Genomic DNA, 21,026 nt, shown 5'->3' on the forward strand with positions numbered 1-21,026 from the left:
TTATTTGGTTTTACAAGATTATTTGCAGACATTCACCAAAGCTGCTGTTTTGTTTAGTTTTTGCATTGAAGTGTAACATTGGAATCTTGAGAGAGTATATACAAGAGCTGATTTCTAAACCACAAAAGTGATTTTAATTTTTTTTTTTTAAGTCCTATAAAATAAAACTTTCCTTTCATCCAGTGAGAGAAGTTACTGACAAAATCATCAATAAAACAGGTTTTCTAAAACAGGGATTTTCTTTAGCTGTTTGGTTCGTTATGGGCTGACAGTCTGCTTAGCTTGGAATGGATCTGGATGTTGTACAGAATTAGCTTGCAGGCTAAGCTACAAAACTAGGAAGACAGGATACAGTGGGAAACTCAAATAAAAGATTAATTAGTTCTACATTTTAAATGTATGGCTGCTCCTTTTTGGAAACCTCTGTGTTCTTTCTCATCTTTAAGTGCATTGCAAAATGAGGTGCCTGTAATAAATTGGATTGAAAGCTGTGACATTTGACTAATCTAGATTGGAGGACCTGTCACTTGTTTATAATTCACATTTCAATGGAAGTGATAGCAGAATGGCACACAGCCATTATGACTTAGATTTCAAAATGATATGGCAGTACAAAGACCTGCCCTGACATTGCTCGAGTCCAATACAATGCTTGTTCTTGCAGTTTTGTATTGAAATTAAGTTATCAAGCCTGTAGGCTGCACATTGTATTTTGGAATCAGGTTGTGCCAATGACGGTTTTATTACTATTACTGTGAAAATGTTTAAATAGTGTTTTTGAAAAGGTAAGAGAAGGGAATAATGCAGCTTTTTGGTCAGTAAACAGATACATGGCTATTACAGCAGCTTTGGCAACTCACTTTATGGGCTCAGAAGTACTTTCAGGAACAGTGAAATGTTAAACCGTGCCCAAGCATCAGTTTCAAAAGGAAGTGCCGAGGACTCTAAAATGTTACCCATTTCAAACAGGAGCTAATCGCCAAGAGCCCGAGCTTCTCAGATTAATGAGACACTGTCAGGTTGACGGGAGATAACACAGTCCCACTGATTTCAGAAGGAAAAAAACATTATCCATGGTCTTTTTTTGAAAACTTGATCTTAAGCGAATTCAAATGCGAGTATATGAAAGAGTCCCTAGGTCACGAAGCCTGTGAGCATCATTATTCTGCAGCATCAGTGCTGCCTGCACTGATCTAGAGGAAAAGGGACCTGCTTGCTTATCTTTGCTACCCAGCACATTGCTGTATTTTAGTGTATGACTCTCTTACATCAAACGGCAGCACTCATCCAGGGGCTGCAACCTGCCAGTGCAGAGGGCAACAGGACGGGGAGCCCCGTCCCCTTTCGCTGTGTCTGCAGCGGAGGCAGAGGTGCCTCTGCTGGGGTGGGGATGCCCCTGAGCACAGGCAGAAATGTCCTGAGAGCCCAAGCGAGCTGCAGGGGTGCCTGGACCTAAACAGTGGGTTCTGGTGGGTCCTGACCCCTTGCATTTTTTTTTAAATCAACTTTTTTCAAGTAAGAAAGGCCATTAGACTTGCAAGTAGAAGCACAGCCAAACTAAGATTTTGGGTATTTCTCCTTAGTTTGTATTTTTATTTATATAGAAAAGATGAGGTTTTTTTTTCTTTTTTTTAAAAAAAGAATCATTTTGTGTATGATTCTAAGATTCTCTTATATAACAAATTATGTTTTTTGTCATTATGTTACAAAATGGTGGTAACTCTGAAGATGCAGCTGATACTGTATTTTTAAGAGCATTGAAATCAATTACTTTCTTGCTGAGATAAGAAGTAATTTTCTCATTTAAATCTCAGAGATGTACTGACTAGCAAATCACCGCTGGGCTGTTTCTGCACTGATAATTCACTATAAAAAGCTTGTATTATAGCGTAATTAGCTGTTTAGTAAATGCTAAAAGCCCACACTGCTACACAGAGCCTTGGTTGTTAAATATCTTCTTTAATTAACCTTTCACATTTAACTAATTCTGGAACCACGCAAGTGCCAGAGCTTTTCCCTTTCCGTTTTCAAGAAGGGCACAAAGTTTGGAATTCTAGAGGGAGTGTTTCCTCAGGGCTGGGCTTTGCGCCTGCCCTGTTCAGGCAGGAGCAGGGCAGCTCCGGAGCTCTGTGGTGGCCTCCTGAGGAGGGGACATGGTGTCTGCCAACCTCCCCGCTGCAACCCCTGTGCCCCTGTGGGCTTCTGTGTGTTTCCATTTGCACCGAGTTAGATATCATAATTTGCCTTCCCCTCCAGCATCTTCTTCCTTGTTGGAAAGCAAAGCATATATTTATTTTTCTGCATTCCATGTATAGTTTGAAGGCAGAATAAAGTGTTCTTCTAGCGAGTAAAAGGTTGGTTAGAAGGAAACCACAAGAAAGATTGAAAAAAAAATTGAAAAAGTTAAACTGAGCAATACTATTCTCTCACACCAAACTGTATGATTATTTTCATTTCATTTTGCCTTAAAATATCAATCGCAATGAAATCTTCACTTCATGTTTTCTTGCTGAAAAAGATCAATATTCTTTGCCCAGAGAAATGGGAGATGAATACACAATTTGGAAACCGAACAAATCAAAAAATCTGAGGAACAGATTAATCTTGTGTTCTTCAATTTTGGGGACCAAGTGACAATATTGAAAGTTCCATAGGCTCCTATAGCAACTCTTTTGTAAGAAACAAGAGCATAAGCTCAATTACAGAGAATTAAGAGCTAGGTATATGCCCTGTACCTAAATGCCCTTCCCAGCCCCAGCCGGCCCTGCCCAGGGGCTGCCGGCGCTGCCTTTCACAGCCGGTTGGAAAGCCCAGGTCTGTGGCTTGGTTGTGGTGTTTTGTTACCAGTGACTGTTCCAGAACGAATGTTTATAAACCTTCTTTAGTGTCATTCAAGCAAAATGCTATGGTGAGGATGGATCAAGTACACACCTTATCCTAGCAGAAAGTACCTTGCAATAAGTGATAGGCATTTGAGCAGTTCACTGAGATTCATTACCTGGGTGGTTTCTTATTTTCAGCTAAAAATGAAAGGAAATTTCCAATTTCTCTTTTTATAATAACTTCTCATATATTTAATGTCCAATTTCATACTGCTTCTTGATTTATAGCATTCACCAGGCTAATCATGCTCTAGCTATTCTTATGAAAGCAGCTATTTTTTATCAACCCTACCAGTGTGCTATGCCCTGGGAAGAGTCAATGTTACCAAGTGCACGGAGCTGGCCAGCTTAGTGCATCTGGAAATAATTGTGCTGTTAATGATTAGACGTGTTACACTTAATTACAGGCGTTTCTGGATTTTAGGAGTTAAAAGCCTTTCCAGGTCTCCACCTGGAAATCTCTATTAAAAGTGTGTCTGGGGTTAACTCATTGGGCAGCAGTAGCTTGGCTTAAACTGGACTCCCAACAGAAATCTTTATTGTAGCATAATTTAAAAAAACCTTACTGCACTAGGGATAAAGAGGAATCTGTCCCTGGAAGCAAGGACAGAGCTTTGCTCCTGTGCTGGCACAGCAGCTAGACTGATTACAAGTATTCTAAAACCACCCAAATCCATAACAGTATGCAGTGCACAGAAATATAATGGTCCTTAAAAGCATACTGCCTTTCATTTACCTGTGCATCTCGATGTTGTGGTCACTCACAAATTACAGTGATGGTTAAATACTTGGCAGTCATTCCTTTTGCAATAGTAAATCAATGGATCCTGCATTTTGCTGTATTGTTTTGTAGGACTCCGGAGAAAATATGACCAAGTGAAATACAGTTATGGAAGGCAGAATGTGCCAAGGCCAGGAGTAAAGTATTTAATTAAACCTCTTTTTCTAAACTGACCTTCTTTCCTCTTAACAAATGGTGAAAGGAAAATGTGTTCAAAGGAATATGAGCAAAACAATTAAGGAAGTTCATAATAAATATTAGGGATTATCTGAAGACTGGAACATTAGCTCTTGTTGGTTGAATTCAGAGTATCTCAAGGACTAGCTATGTTTCAGGAGGGAAAATGGATAAACTTGTTATTCTATTCCTGTGTGGGGCTGAGGAAGGAAAGATTAGATGTATTTACTCAAAGCAGGCCTTCTATTTCATTTGGGGGGAAATGAGGAACAGGAAAGAACAATTTCCTTTTCTTTCCCCTAACGGCTTGATCATTGCACTTGTGTTAAGTGTTAAGTAATACATGAATCCAGCATTGTGCCTGCAGCTCAGCAGATGCTGATTTGAAAATCATGGTGACCATGATTTGGGAACATTAGGTTTTTTACACTGCTTGTGTCTTATTTAGATTGGTTTTTAGCCATTTGTGCTTGTCCAGGGATTTCTAATTAGCACATATCATTAGGATTATGCAATGGTAAGATAGGAGTCCACTTACATTGCTCTCTTCCAGATTTCCCATTCATGCAGATTGACCCTACAAGTACGATTTTGAAGAAAAGATGTAATTTTCTGCTAAAACTCTGATTTGACTAAGAATGAAGAAGGCTATCCAGAAGGCAGAATTCTTTCCTAAGCTATCGGGGTGTGTGTGTTTTTATACATATATATATATATATGTATATGTATATGTATATGCACACACATATATTTAAGTATTTAAGCTTGTTTAAAGCTTGAAGTATGGACCATACCAGATCAAAGCTTCCCAATTGGCAGTGTAGAACCCTTTCTGCAGTAATTCTTTAAAGACAGCTGCTTCTAGGCATAGGAATACCAGCACAGCCTTTGGGAATAATGAAAAGAACATTTTCTGTTATTGAAGCAGTAGCACTATAATATTGGTCGATGGCACGCTGTAGCAAAAGTTGAAAAACAGAAACTCACTCTGACAAGCAATTCTTCTTGTTGGCAGATGGCCACTGCAATGGTCACAAGCTGTCAAGTCACGGCTCTTCACCCATTCCCTCCAACAACCCTGCCCTTGTATCCCAAATGAGATAGTCTCATAAATAAACATATTTCCTTCACCTTTCCTTGCTCATTTTTAGAGATCCAAAAAATGATTCTCAGACTCAGGCATCAGAGCAATGGATTATAGAGTTGAAGGTGCTAAAGATGCCGGAATCTTGTCATCTTGACAAGATAACTTATCCAGGAAATCTTTTACCTGGGCAAAGTTATGCAAGTATTTTCAGTGACAGTGAACTCCACTGGCTTATGTCTTTGTGGTGTAGATGTCTGCTGAACATTTGTTTCCTATCCTATTCAGCTGATTTGCCATATGGAAGTAGGTGGGAGGTTAGGAGCTACCAGTGTTTTGATCTTCCTGGTTTAACACCATAACATTGAATTATCTAATGATATATTTTAAATGATACACAGTCAAATAATTGGCTTTATTTCAAAAGCATTAGCAGGTAAGCCAGATTCTCGACTGTTTTAGATACAGCTCTAAAAATGTTTTTTTTATTATTATTTTTCATTTAGAAAAGCATGCTGTAGCCATACTGCAAGGGAACCCACACAGGAACCCAGTCTGTTTATGTTTTGTGGCAGGACTTCTAAAAGTGTAACAACAAAATCTCAGAATGAAAGTGTAATCTTTTAGATTTTTACTTTGCCAAAATAGCAATATATTGCATAAGTTGGGGAGCAACTTCCTATTAAACCTTTATTCTGCTCCAAGTTTCTTATGTTCTATGTCAGTGTTATTCAGTGCAGATTTACAATGAAAATATTGTAAGTCCTATAAGGACTATATGTTTGAGTTGGGGAATGAGTGATTTGATCTATAAGGAATGAATGGAAGGGCTAAATGCATCCTTAAGACAATTTTGGTGGCATCATGTTAGTGATATCTATAGAGTTCTCCCTATGTGTCATCTCTAATGGGGTTGTTCTTTTCTCCATGGCTTTAGACTGGGGGCAGTGGGGAAAGTTGCAGCCTGCTTGGCCTTTTCCAAAGGGTGTGTGTTTTTTTTTTTTTTTTTTTTTCTTCTTCATTGCACCTAGCTTATCTCCCTTCTCCACCCAGCCAGTCAGCATTGTTTCCCTTGCAAAACAGAAGAGTCTTCCCACAGCAATGACACCCTATTGATTTATTTAGTTTCTTTAAAGAGGTAAGTCTAATGACTTTTAATTTACAGGATATGAATCCTTTCCTTCTGTTCTTGTTACATTTATTAGACTATTTTTATGTTTTTTTATACACTTGACATATTTCCATATTTTGTGTTCTCAGAGATCACTGACCACATTAAGGTATGTGTAGTGTGAATGAATGACCAGCTGCTATTCATCATCAGAGACCATCCATGCCAAGGAAACTTTGGAATTGCATGAGCTTGACATTTTTAGGTTTAGTTTTAGGTTTAGTGAAAGAAAAATAGCTGTCAGAAATTATAAAGCTGAAGTATGAACAATGAAGAGAATCAACATTGCTCTGAAAACCTCTGAAAGTGAATTTGAAAGTTTAGGCCATTTAGAAGGTAGGAAGGGCAATAGTTAAATATTGAAGAATAGTTTGGATTTGTTAATTTCATTTCCCCTGTTAAGTTTCAAATAGAGAAGTGCACTGAGGAGATGTTCTTGCTGAGAATGTGAGTTTGGACAAGCTATGTCACAGAATCACAGACTGGTTGAGGTTGGAAGGGACCTCTAGAAATCATCTAGTCCAACCCCCCTGCTCCAGCAGGGACACCTGGAGCACGTGGCACAGGGTGGCATCCAGGTGGGTTTGGAAGGTCTCATTAAGTGCTGTGGCATTGCCAGGTTTCGGGCACTGGTGCTTAGGGAAAGCTCAAGTTCTGAATCCAAGGCTTAAGGTGAACTAGAGATTTCCTGGGTGAGTAATGGCCTGTCTTAGAGGTCAAGGGCAGCCAGACACACAGACATACAGGTTTGTAAAATGTATGCCCAAGGCAATGACCGGACAGACATAATATTGAAAGCTACTGTTCAGTGCTGCTAAGTATTTCTTCAGATAATGGAATAAAAATCTCCTTATTCATTGAAGAACTGCTGCAAATAAGATGCACAAAGTGCTTGGAAATCCCTTGACAAAGATTTTCACACGAGGTGATGATAAACAAACAAGATGTAATACCTAGCACGATAATACTTTTATAGGCCATGTTTTATTAACAGCTTTGTGTATCAGCTCTGCCTGTTAGGAGAATCCGTTATCCCCCAGCCACTCACAGCAGATTTACTGTAAAATGTAGCTCACTTTTTAATCAGAGTATGGGGAATGAAAGGAGACGTATATTCAAAAGCATTAGTAGGTAACACTCTGTGTCTCTGAAGGCACGTTTATGGAATCCTTGATTTTGGCTGTGAAATCATGCTTAAGTTACTATCTTTGTTTTGCTGTCAGTATATCAGGGTATCGTTCTCATTCACTAACTCAAGCAATATATTAGAGACCTTTCACGCAGGGAGTAGGGACAATTTTTTTATTAGTTATTACTCTCAGATAAGCCAAATGATAATGTATTATTTAGGAATGGTGCAGCCAGTTCTGCTCTTGGGTGTCCAGCCGATACCTGTGTCAGTGACTGTGCATGTGTCTGCATGCTCAGAGGTGTTAGGGTCCCGTGTCAGATAACTTTATATATTTAAATAGGTTCTGATTTTCAGAAAGAAGACACGAGGAACTTCCTGAAGCTCATTTTTTAAAGGCATCTAAAAAAAGTAGAGAGCTGAAATAGAATATTGAAAATGTACATCCTGACATACTTTGTCAAGAGTTTTAAGACTCATTTTGAAGGTTACACCTCATGGGTAAGTCTATTAGTGAATTGACTCAAATGATTAGTATGGATGTCTTCTAAAATTGTGCTTTGAAAATTTGAAATGTGTAAGTGTTAATTTTGCCATTAAAAGATCAGACTTTCAGGACATTCAGCACCTTTCTTGGATTCATGCTATAGTTTAAATAGCAACATATCTCTCAGTGTAATTCATTTGCTAATGTAAGGGACTTGGGTTTTCAAACCTTAGGCAACTTGGGTGAACTCCTAGTTCAATCAATTTAAAATTCTTTTATGAAGGCCTTCAGCACAGGTGCAACCTTACAAGGTAGCTCAGTGATGGTGCTGTGTGAAGTGGGAAGTGAAACAGAGTCTGTCCTTGGAAGCCCATGGTTGGTTTTGACCTATATCATACTATGGGATTTAGCAACAGTTTGGAAGTGTTAAGCGATGCATATTGTAGGAAGAAGTCAGATAATAGTTAAATGTGAGGGCACATCTTTTCTGTAGAAATGAAGTGACAGATTATATTTACATTAAACTGAAATTTAATTTAAAAAGAAAAACATATTTGATATTACTATTGTGAGAAGAGGTGGAAGATTATGGAAATTCCAGATGTTATGGAAGCAAATATTGCTTTTTAAGATTATTACTTTTATTATAACTTTTTTTTTTTCTGGCACTCTGATATATGAAGAGTTTTGGTCACTATTATGAGAATTTTATAATGTAAATTACAGAGACAGGGCAATAAATCACTGAAACACAATATAATGTGCAGAGAATAATATATGATAAGGAGGCTGTACAGATCTTGCAAACTGACTTTTCCTTTGACTAAAGCTGCAGTGCATTACGGTAGAATAAATGGTAACTACCTTAATGCTAATTATTTGTAATTTACCTTATTTTTACATAGCTTTAACTTAATGTGTGACAGATTTTTTGTTATTATGCTAAACCCCAAATGAGTAAACTGCCAGTAACATGTAAATATAGGAACTTATCTCTAGGATAAGACTAATGATCGGCTCTGAAGAGGTAAGAGCTGCCTCTCCTGAACTACTGATAGAAACTGCTGCCTATTCTTCATGGCTAGAATGGGCAGAAATTAAAATGTATGCGAATAAGATTCCCTTCATCCAAACAGATTCAGAAATCAGATATCTATCTTTATTATTTGCTGAATGGCTCCCATATTCTGTAAAATAAATGACCTTCTGGATAATCATTTTATGAGAAAAACAGTTAATGGGCAATACAAGCACCCTCAGTATTGGTCTTTTGAATCTTCACAGTTGACCTTTCCTGTCTCCTCATCTTGCCCCTCCATGGTGGCTCTTAGGTGATAGGGAAACCCCATGTCTGATGTGGTCATTGTGAACTTAATGCAGCCACTGATTTTTTTATTATTTATTTCAGATAAGTACTTATTTAATTTTGACATGCAAATAATTTTATTTCTAGTTGTTTATATTAAGTGATCCAGCACTATGCTTTGGATGTGGCCACCAGTAGTTAATCAGATTCGCTAAAGCAGCCAGAAGGAATCACTCCATAAATGATATCCAACTGCTCTGGGATGGTACCTGATGCAAATCTGCACTGGCGGAACACTTGAGGGCTAGTGTGAAACCAGGCTCTGCTGTACTCATAGGTAGAGGTGCAGTGTTTCACTGGCTTAATTTTTTTCTTTTCCTGTAATTGATGACATCCAACCCATTTCTTGGGGACTCTTCACAGATAGTCAGACCAATAGAATCTCCCATCACTTCAATGAGCTGAATGCTTCCAAATACAGCCTTTCACTCCAGACTTTGTAGAAGAGATGCGGGCAGATGCAACTGTGAACTACCTTTTAGGCACAGTGGCAAACATCTCCCAAGCAAGATGCTGTACTTGGGGGGAACCCCACAGCACTCTCAACAAACCCATGCCTGCTAGGATCCGGTCGCGTAGTCATTGGGATCAATTACCATCGCTTTTGGAATCCAATTACTTAGCAAAATTGCTTACTTAAGGCTAAGATGACAAATGCTCATAGCTAAACCCAGAATTCCACACAGGGGTGTAGTTAAGTATAAAAGATGGTTTAAATATCTTCACTTGAAAGATAAAATAGGGCATCAAAATACATTTTTTAATAAAAATATCTGTTTGTATCTCTATCTTAGTTTGACCATGAATCTGTAGGGTTTGAAGCTGTGTGCTTGGGTACAGAGAAACTAAGGGGGATCTTACCTTTATACTACAAAAATCTACATCCCAGTTACTAAAACTTTTTTTTTTTTTTTTTTTGGCTAATAAATCTGTCTTGTGGGGTTTGGAAGGCATGCTGAAAGACATGAGCATTTCAGACCAATAATAGCTGTCTACTACTTTGATAGTATCGGTTGTATAGGTGGGTAAAGTAAGATGAATATGCTGGTATTCAATAATATGAGTAGTTAATATGGAAATCAACCCCTTATTTGTAGTCTTGCAGATCTTTCTGCCTCTGGATAGCCCTAAGATGAATGAAATTGCTTTTGCTAGTGAAATCACTTGCCAACAATCACTTAAGCCTGAATTTCCTGAAACGTTAGATGCGTCTAATGACCTAAGGGTGGTAGACCACATGACTACTACCCCACCTTCTTTTTCTCATAAGCTATTCTCAAAATTATTTATTCTCCTGCTTTAGTAATCCACGTGATTTGGTCCATGAAATGAGAGGAGAATACTCCTCCTCAGCCACATCTTTTTATTGCCATACAGAGCAACCCTGTAGCTGACTGGCAGGAAATCTGGCAAAGCTCAGAGAGATGCCTTGTACTGGTGGAGTGTATCCAAATGGGAGAGAACTTGATTGACATTATGGGATGAAAGAGAGAGAGATCATGAGAAAAATCAAACTACCAAGGAAAAGGGAAGCTCCCACATTGCATATGGATGCCTGCATTTTATGTTTATACAGTAAATCTGTATGCTAGACCTTTGTCTACAAGCTTTTATCTATGCTCTTTGTTGAAGTTACAAATTAATTATCTTCAGCTAGTGCTTTATAGTAACAGTCTGACATGAAGGCTTGTTAAACAGACATCACTTTGTAAACAAACTATGTATAGAATAAATGATAAGGATTTGTGATTTACAACTCTCTCTCGGTGCTGAGGTTGCCTTTGGTGACATTAGAAAGCATGGCAGTGAATCCTGACTAGGTAGTGAAGTAACCAGATCTCAGCAATAGTGTTAGGCTCGTATTACTGAAAGCGGTCTTCAAAAAAGGCACATTGGGCAGGGCACCGTATTAGAATTAAGCACTCTTCATCCCAGCTTCCTGCTTCCCTCTCTTTTCTCATTTAATGTCCCCTTCTCATTTATGAATGCAAAATTATTATGAAGTCATTCAAAAACCAGTGCATTGAAGGAGCATATATAAAACAATGAGTAATAATTAATCAATGGCTGAGTGATATACCAATGCAGGCAGATTTTCCAGTATATTAACAGGTATATCTGTTAGATATATTTAATTATTAATCTCTGTATGGGTTATAAGGTGATCACTGCTGGAACAGATTTTACAAAGACTCTGATGGATTCAGAAAGAGAAGACAAATTCTGGTGCTGTTTCCAGATAGTCTTCTGAGTGAAAGACTGGGAATAATCTGGACTCATTTAAAGTATCTCAGTTGCAGTAGTTTTCATATGGTTAAAAATATTTGGCTAGATATGTAAATAGTGTGTCCTTTACTGTCATTGAAAGTTGCTGTGTGTTGGTTTCTTGGACTTTGGATTTCTCAGTCCCGAAGCTACAAAACCTAACTGCAGGAAAGGTAGACAAGGACAGTGTTTGTGCTCCTGGTCTGTGTGCAGGCTCTGAACAGCTCCTTCATTTGAGAGAGGATTGTGTAAGAGATAATGACAAACACTGTGAGCATCCACAGAAAACAGAAAATCCTTGTGCCTGTCCTGGAATTTGTGAGTTTCTGGCATTTTACAGGAGCAATGTAAATTAAGAAGTGGTTCCTCTTAAATTCTTCACTTAAAAGGAAACTTGCTGGCTCACATGTCTGAGAAGGAGCTCACAATTTTTCTCGAGTCTGCCCTGCGGCAGACAGTGGTTGTTAGTTTCTCTTACAGCTCAGAGCTGAATCGCTGAATTAGGATGCTCAGGTCTGTGACAGCCTCTGCAAAGGAATGCAGCCTTCTCAGCCACTAACTTAGTTTTGATATTGTGCAGTCATAACATGTGAACTGAGAGAATAAATAGTGGTGTATAAAAATATACTCTGAGCCAAACGTTCCTGTGTGCTGGTATGCCCTATCAGATTAGGTCAAATCAAATAAGAATATTAATTATATGTTGTATGGACTATGCAGAATTAACGTTCTGTGAAAGCATTTCGATTAAAAAGCCCATTTGCAATTATGAATAAACAGAATTAAGTAAATGATTTCTTCCTTTCTACAGTTGGTACAGAACATGCATGCACTCACACTTACCCCTAGAGAATGCCAGCAGATTCCACCAGCGCCTTCCAGCAAGCTGTACAAGCATATTGCTTGCATGTTGGCTTTCTGAGCCTTTGTATTATGAAAGTGTGAGTGTGATATTTTCAAAAATACATTACTTATGACATGTTTGTGTAATATCTTCAGTAGTAAGGAGAACACAATTATTTAGAGTGTTTAAAAAGAATAGTCATGAACCAGACTCTTAGGAATCGAGGATGGATCTGATGTAGATCCAAACCCATAGCGAGCTTGAGAGGAACCTGTTTCTTGTTGCCCAGTTAGCTCTATCAGGTGGGGTCCATAGCTACTCCATTTGTAGGAAGTATTCAAAGTCAAACGCTACCTTTGTGCTTATAACTGCTCTACAAATAACGTGACTAGGACTTAGAAAACTGTATGAATTTAGTGATTGAGCATATTGGTTTCATTGTATTTGATAGTTAATATATTAAAGGGAGTACTAACCTGATCTGAAGCCATGTGAGCATTGGTGTGGTGCCCCCTCCGAACACCCAGACTGTGAAGAAGACAACTAGCAGTGTTGTTGTAAACATCATTTGTTTGGGTTGGGATTCTGTGTCTCGAATAGCCAGCGCAAATGCTATTGCACCACGTAGACCTAAAAGAAATAGGCAAACAAACTTAATGCGATGGGGAACAAAATTTATAAGTGAGGAAGGGTACTGGGATAAAAAGCTGTGTCCAAACAGGCTACCTTTTTGTTTTGCTTGAACCAATAGAAAATTTAATCTCCTTAACATCTTTGTGTGTGGTCATAAAAAATTACGATTAAAAAAAAACAAACCCGAAACAGTGAATAGTTTTTTTTTTTTTTTTTTATAATTATTTCAAGTATATGAAAGGGGCAGTCATGAGAACTGTAGACTTTTTAGCTCCTAGTGCACTAGAATTATTACAATAACTGCAAAATTACAAATCTACAAAACTCAAGTAAACAGAAAAAGCTACAAAAGTGGAGGAAAACCTAACAATGATTTTAAAAAAATGCCCCATAAGCAGTAATAAGCTAACTAAAGAAGTCTTCACAGGGTAATGCACGCGCACACACACACACCCACAGAAGTATTTCTGGATGCACAATATAATATATGCCTTTCGTTTAAATATTTAAATTTTCTGTATTGTTTCCTTAAAAAAATTTCACAAAGTGTAGAAAGCTATAGAAAGTGAAGTTACTACATGTATACAATACACACAGAATCCAAAAGGTATTTTGCAAATACCAGGAGATTAAACCTAATAATTAAACCTCTTGTAAGGCACTGAGGTTTATGCAAAATCATTTAATCAGCGGCTAAAAGCAGCTATTTTGGGAGTGGAACACTGAGGCTCTTCACGAGAACTGAGCCAGAATGTGGAATATTTTGTATGGACGATGGGCACTTTATCCACAGAACAAAACACGCAATTTGTGCAAGCAAGCAGCCTATAGCTACAGCAGCTGAAATGGATCTGTGGCAGCATGTTTAATATCCCTGCTTTTATGAAAATGATTCAGAAGTCAACAAGTAGGCTTTCTCTTGCTGTGCTTTTGTTTATCAGACACTTCTAAGGATGGTCATGGTTTACTGTTTTCTCGTGCTCTGTTCTCTTTTAAACATGAATCTGTAGGAGAGCATAAGCCACTATTGAAGCTGTCTTTTACTATGGGTTACAGTGATAATCTAGAGGACTAGCTTAGGAAAAAAATGGTTAAATTCTAGGTAGCTAAAATTAGCTGCTGCTTTTTATAATGGCAGTACAAGTGTCAATGCAATATTAAATTTAGAACATCTCTTTTGAGAAGAGGAAATGCTTAAAAAAAATTATGCTGCTAAGAATGTCCACTACTTGAGGTGTTGGACCTGGTTTGTTCATTTTTGTGAAATATCGAGTACCTTCTTCATATCTTTCATTTATAAAGGCTCAGCATGTTCTGTAAGTGCTGAAGAACCGAGGAGGGCAGCAGTGTTCGTGGCTAGCGCAGGGAGCGTGTGCCAGCACAGGAGACTCTGTGTAGATCTGGGGCTTGCGTTTTCACAGCAATTCTATCTTTCTTCTTTCCTGCTTTATCTTCTTTTTAGCTGATTTGTTTTCATATCTATCTTCTTGGGTAGTCCCACTTGAACACTCCCCACCACCGTGTATATCCGAGTGTGCTTTGTAAGTGCCTGCCCAATAGCTGCCTGTGCACAGATCGTCTTTTTGTATTTCTGCATTTGTGTTTCACCCTTTCAGACTGCACTGCAAGATCTTATATTAATAGCAACTACCCCTGCAGCATTGTGTCTCACAAGCCATTCACTGACTGATTTATATACTGGAGAGAAGAGGAAAGTGCAAAAAGGGTGAACAGAGGCATTTAAATTTGAAATATTGCTTGCTCTACTCCTGTGGCAGTGGTGTTCAAACATCAAACATGTTACTGCCATTAATAAACCTATTCAGATCTATTCTTTCCTTTTCTATTAACCTTTTATTTTTATTTTTTATATATATATACTTATTATTATTAACTTGTAAAGGCATCATATTAGGGTCTTCACTGAAATGAGGCTTTTTTTTCATGCAGCATAGACTCCTAGTGTAGAGTGTTAGTTCCCTTATAATTTAAAACAAAATATTTTTCATATGAGAAGTCTGCTGGTCTGCTCATTTTAGCTGATGTTAAACTTAATTTGACAAACACAAGCTTAATTAAAAAATAACAAATCTAGTTTTGATCAATGATGGGCCTAGAAACCTGACAGAACTGGGATTTTATCAGGGATCATGATTAAACACAGTTGCAAAAGACAGTTCATCCTCCACAATGTGTTGTTATAGGAGTGACATGAATGAAGAATATAATAAATCAAAATGCTACATAATCTACTTCCAGGCCTAACTTTTCTATGTTTCTTCATACATTTTAATACTTCTTAAGAAGTGGCACTTGACTTCAGTGGAATTCTTGGCAGACTAGTATATACTCAAATGCCAATCAACAAAGTACTTGCATGACCTTAATTGCTTTTTTTTCCCCTCAGACTTTGTTATTTGTGGTGACTGTCGCAGTAAAACTCAATTAAGACAATAATAAATACTGGATGTATTTGGAAATGACAAGGTTGAAAGCAAAACCACCCCTAAATTCTCTGTTTTCTACATCTTACTGTGTTATTAGTCTGGAGTGAGAGAAATACAATTTTTGCATGACCTTTTATCTTCTAGAACTTGGTGCTATAGGAATGTATTGCTGCTGTGAAGCTGTGCTGCCAGCAATAAGCCCATTCTTCCCAAGCTCGAATTCAGTGTCTTGTTTGCCCGTATCAGAACAGACTTTCTCTTCTGGCAGTTGGTTTCCTCTGTTTGTCACTCTACACAGTATGATCAGCTCATAAAAAAGTAGATCATTTGTGGTAACTTGAGCACAAATCCTAATGCATGTTACAAGTATAATTACATGGAAAAATCCAAGTGTTACTGGTGTTGTGAAGTTTGCAGCTGATAGCAGTGTGAGAAGCAGTCACTTTCGTTTGTTTCTCTAATTACATATTATGACTTTTTATTGTTTGAAAGTATTGTAAAGGCATTTTTTTTTCCTCCACAAAACACAGTATTTCTTTGAGAGCAGTTAAAAGTTACTTTTCAACTATTTTAACGTTTATATTTTAGGAGCTTTCAGTTCTGCCATTTTCAGTTCTCAGCTGACAGACTGTACTGGAAACCTAATGTGTGAGAGTTCTCACCTTCAGCTATTGGCTGCAGGCTACTGCTAGTTATGTGGAGAATTAAATTTCACTGGAGAAAATGAGGACAGAAAAGATAAAGATGTATTTTAGATTTTTTTTTAATCTGTACTTTATCTGTAAGCAAAAATTGGGCCAAGAAGCTAGATAACTAACAATATGAAGCTTTTGACTTCTAGACTTTTGATCTGAACCCAGTTCATGTGGATGCCCAGTTACAACCTTCTAGCTGAGTTAGTGATCTACATGTGCATTCTACACTGCTAACAATCTGAGATGAGCAGGTGGCGTGAAAACCAGTTCCTAATAGATGTATGTCATCATCCCTCCCTACTATATAGCTGCTATTGACTAGATTTTCATCAGCAGCTTTTAGGAGAAGGACTGAATAGATATAGAAGTGAGCTACTGTGTTCATGCTCTGGGCATATGGAGCTATTAAGACATAAATGAGGTGTCCTGATGAGGGGTATTTCTGATGAGGAAGCTTGAAACATGGCCTGTTGTATTCTGCTTGTTATGTGGTTGGTAGAGCATTGTATTCAGGACGTCAATCAGAAACCTTCACTCATCAAAACTGCAGTAGATATTTCATATAAAAAGCAAGAAAATGAAAGGAAGTGCTGACTTCCTCACTTCAAGAGATGATTTTATAAATGGCATTCTGGGATCTGTATCTATGTCTTTCAGTGACTAAATGTTCTCAGATTCTAAGCCAAAGAGTTTTTTCTAACAAGGATTAGAAAGTCAAGTGGAAATATTTCTAGCTTGTGCATGTCCAAAAATACAGTTTCCAGATGAGATTGAGCAGTTCAGTGGATGATGTACAAATCAGAGTAGAACATGGCTCCCTCTCTTGGATTTTTTTTGGTCTTGCAGTGCTAAACATAGTTAAAATCAGTAAAACCTTAATTTAGAAAGTAAGGCAAACATATCAGATTGGAATATATGCAAAATAGTTTGCAGAATAAAAGTCTGTTAGCCTCATGTTTGAAAGTATAACTATTCTTGAAACTAAAAAGAACTGCTAAAGATCACGTGTGATCTGTGGGTAGCAGTACTAAAGCCTTCAAAGCTGGATATTTATTTTCCTGTATGTGAGCATATGGTCTAGTACCTATGTTACAGGTGCCTCTAAAACAACCCAAACTAAAACCAGAATAATCCCAAATTGCCATGGAAGTGTAAAGACAGATGATGGAGTAAAAGACTATCTCCTTGGGTAACAGATCTCAAAAAAAAAAAAAAAATTAAAATAGCTCCATGGTGAAGTTGATGAGAATGTGCCCATTTTTCTGAGTGGCTCTGATAAGACTATGCTGAGTTTTAATTCTGTCAGGTGTTAATCGTGGACAGGAAAAAAATAGCAGAATAGCACTTACCTGAAAACATCATCATGTGCTGAAAGTTCCTGGGAATCTTTTGTTTTCGACCCAAGTTCAAAATGAAAGATAGTGGATATATGTTGCATGCTCTTGCTATGAAAACTGCCACCTAGAATGCAAGATGTTAAGGAAAATAGTGGAGGAGCTACTGACAAAAATAGAGCTGACATTATTTCTCCAAAGTTAGCTTAAAAATATAATTAAAATACATATGAGTTTATCTCATTTCATATTTTACATATCACATGAATTTCTTTGGTTCCAATAAAACTGCAGTGGCAGAGATTGTTTCCCCAGACATCCTAGTTTTAAATTCATCGTTACATATTCCACTTGAATCACTCTATTTCTACTCATCACATTTGTATTGCATTCGGTTTCATCTTCAGTCTTTCAGTAAAATGCCCGTCATCAATCGCAGAGATGGCATTATCTCCTTCAGCAGCAATTTGCAAAAGATAAATGTGCTTTTGGACATGATTACTTTCTTATTTCCTGACAATTTATATTGTCTATATCCTGCAGTCTTTGCTTTTTCTTTTTTTCTCTTGGGATGTTTTTAGAAAGATGATCTTTAGTATTGCTCTGTGGAACTGTCACAAAAGTTACCTTAATTAGAAACATGAAGCTATTTTAGAGTAAAACAATCATACCTCCTTATAGACGCTTTTAGCGAACTCCATCCTGCCCTTGTCTTGGGACCTCTGGGGCTCCATTATGGCTCTAAGGACTTTGACAGGCTGTGGATTGTAGCACAGGGGATACCTTGAGAAGCAGCGTGTGGATGCATCCTCCCTGCAGGGCCAGGAGCTGCTAAAAGCTCCTGTGGCCTGGGGATGCCTCGCGCATTAGCTGTGCTCGCTTCTCCCGTGCGTGGTGTGCCCGTGTGCTCTGCTCTGGTGCGCCCTGCGAGCCCGCTGGCTCAGGGCGAGCGGCTGTGGGACCCGTGGGGCTCCGTTCCCGTGGGCTGTCGGGCGCTGCTCTCACTGAGCTGAACTCCCCACAAGTGGAGCGGGAGCAGGAACGGGTTTGGACAGGCTGTGCGGGGCTGCTGGCGGCGATCCTGGGGTTCTTTCTGTCCTCTAGAGCAGTCTATAGCCAAGGGAGCTGTGGTGCAGCTCTTATTCTTTTGGAAATTGCATGTAAAAATTACTGGGGGGGAACTATGGTCCCAGCTTTCAAAGCTACTACAGTTCATCAAAAAGTGATAAGCAGAGGGCTGCTGCTCTGAGCACCCAAAAAAAAAAAAATCAGTGGGAACTGCCAGAATAATAAAAATAATAGTGCTGTACAAGCAAGCAGTAGGCTTTGCTGGGAAAACTGGCAGAATTAGAAACTGTCTCTGTTTCCTACCCATCTCTGAGGTACTCTTCATGACATAAATAATTCCACTATACACTAGAGATATAGCATACAAAGCAGGTAAGCTTTGCACACTGCAGGACTGTTTGTTTCTTAAGGACTTAATAACACTCACATTGCTCTGGCAGAGTTCTGCTTACAGCACACATCTATTTGAGGCAGCTCCACAGTTTGTAGATCTGCTCTGGCTCTGGACAGGCAAAAAGATTTTCTGCACCTGCAGATGTCCACACAGATGTGCCCCAACACACATCCCAATTTCCCACCTCAAAACAACATCAAGGCCAGTGGCAGAAATTCCCCATGTGGTTTAAAGCTATTTGCCGAGCAGTGTATTTGCAAAAAATGCAGCTGCCAAGACACCAGTCACTCCCATGGACTGAGCCAGATGTTGACATCTGTGTAATGAAGACGGTTGTCTCTGGACCTGACAAAAAAATGAGTTTTAGCATTTAAGAAACTGATGGATCTTTTCCTTCAATTTGGCTCACATGGAGCACACATTTATTTTACCTATATGTAATTATACGCACACATACATGCATAGTTATTTGAAGCAAAGGATACAAATGCACCAAATATAAACAATGTGTTGAAGATATGATTTTGGAATGTGAATAGTGCGAGTCCCATGTAGCAGAAGATGACATTCTCAGCCAGAAAATTCATGAACTCGAACAACTTGAACAAGACAGAAAGAACATAGTTATGTCTCGTGCCTGGAACTAGCTTCTGTTCATCACATAGTTAATCAAAGCTGTCAGCTTGGAATGCAGGACTATTTAGTTAAGAGATAATAGTTTTAAAATCCATTTCTAAAGTAGATATTCAAGTTATTACACAGTATATGTGGTGCCTTTGGTATAGCTTTTAGCTTTAAAATCACGGTTACTTGCATGCTTTTCCCTATTTGCATTTGAAAACTTGACACAGACAACTGGTAAAATATAGGGAGAGCAAGTAAGTTACACAAGTGTCAATGCCAATTGCAAGGAAGCTGAGGGATGAACTGAACTTCACTCATGTTTATCCAGATGAGTTGGGGATATTGATCAGATCCTGATTACACAAGTGAGTTACTCCAAAATGTAACTGGGTATGGGCTCCTGCCAGAGAGGAAACATTTTCCTAAATGGATTTTTTATGAAGATGTTTCTTTAAAGTGTACATGCACATATATATATATATATATAAAATAATACTCTAGAGTCCTATTGCACTACATGAAAATCAAGTACTGATTTCAAATGAATCTATTTAAATATCATTTAAACATATTATAAAGTATGCCTAGGCTATGCCATTATGAAAGAAGTTCTGTGAATAAAACAACTAAAACCAAAACATCCATTTGCCTTGAAGGGATGGTCTTGATTGCATTTGTAGATGATTATATAAAAAGTAATATAAAACCCAAATTTTCATATTAGTCACACCTGGAAGAAAATAAATCATTGCTACCGAGTAACTACAGAAGGCTGAAGAGAGACTTTACTCTTCTGAAGCCACTTCTGGGCTCAGGAGTCTATGCTAACAAGTCCTGTTACAGAATTGGGGCCTAATTTTGTCAAGTCTCTTTCCAAACAGTCATAAATCTCTCTATGGGGAATGTTACTATGGAGATATTTTTCTTCATCTTCTGTGGGGCTTTTGTATTTTTTGTAATATGTTTGTGCTAAAAATACCCAATAACAGTCACTAAGATCTAACAAAGGAAAAATAAGAGCTGTCAGAAACATTATTTAAAACGTTTCCAAGCAGAATGGCAAAACAGTCAGCAGTTCAGGGCATGATATTTTGGGCCCCACGGCAGCACCCTCATTTATGCCCAGCAGCCTTCATGGTCCCTGTAACGTGCTGCATTGCTGAAGAGCAAAGCATAGAACAAAGCGTGGAAATCGGCATTTTGGAAGATGTAATTTTATAATGAGAGAAACCAGATGTCAAACCAGATTCAAATTACGGCATTGTTGACCCATAGCGATTCCTATGATAGCTCTTTGCATTTCCATTCTGGGAGCAAACATGATCCCACCTCTTTGCTGGAATGTCATTGACACGTTTTCTTAACTATTTGAACAATCTGTCAGGAATATCAGGACATGATTTTGTATATATATGCACACACGTATGTACGTTTATATGTGATAGATTAATCTATTTTGAGGAAAGGGCACTACTATAAGGAATGACAGATACTTTAGATGTTGGGGTAAGATGGAAGTATTCCATAGTTTTAAAACTGAATGATGCTTCACTCTTCAGTTGCAAAATCTCTTTCAATGCTTATATATAAAGTATGTCTATTTTTGATTCAATTTTAAAAATCTGGAGCTACATTTTTTTTCTTT

At 38.1% G+C, this 21,026-nt stretch overlaps 1 protein-coding gene across 1 annotated transcript in view; it reads right to left on the minus strand.

The window, feature by feature from the left end:
- Nucleotides 1-21,026, minus strand: part of SLC9A9 (solute carrier family 9 member A9) — a 108,819-nt gene that overhangs the window by 14,318 nt on the left and 73,475 nt on the right. Inside the window, exons 10-12 of the mRNA XM_010211800.2 lie at nucleotides 19,243-19,356; nucleotides 17,311-17,422; nucleotides 12,663-12,816 (exon numbers count right to left, since the gene is read on the minus strand). Coding sequence (XP_010210102.2) covers nucleotides 12,663-12,816; nucleotides 17,311-17,422; nucleotides 19,243-19,356 — 380 coding nt within the window. The remainder of the gene's footprint in view (nucleotides 1-12,662; nucleotides 12,817-17,310; nucleotides 17,423-19,242; nucleotides 19,357-21,026) is intronic.

The sequence above is a fragment of the Tinamus guttatus genome, unplaced genomic scaffold (genome assembly GCF_059628265.1).
Source record: "Tinamus guttatus ecotype Peru unplaced genomic scaffold, ASM5962826v1 Tinamus_guttatus_pri_ptg000311l, whole genome shotgun sequence".
Taxonomy (NCBI): Eukaryota; Metazoa; Chordata; class Aves; order Tinamiformes; family Tinamidae; genus Tinamus; species Tinamus guttatus.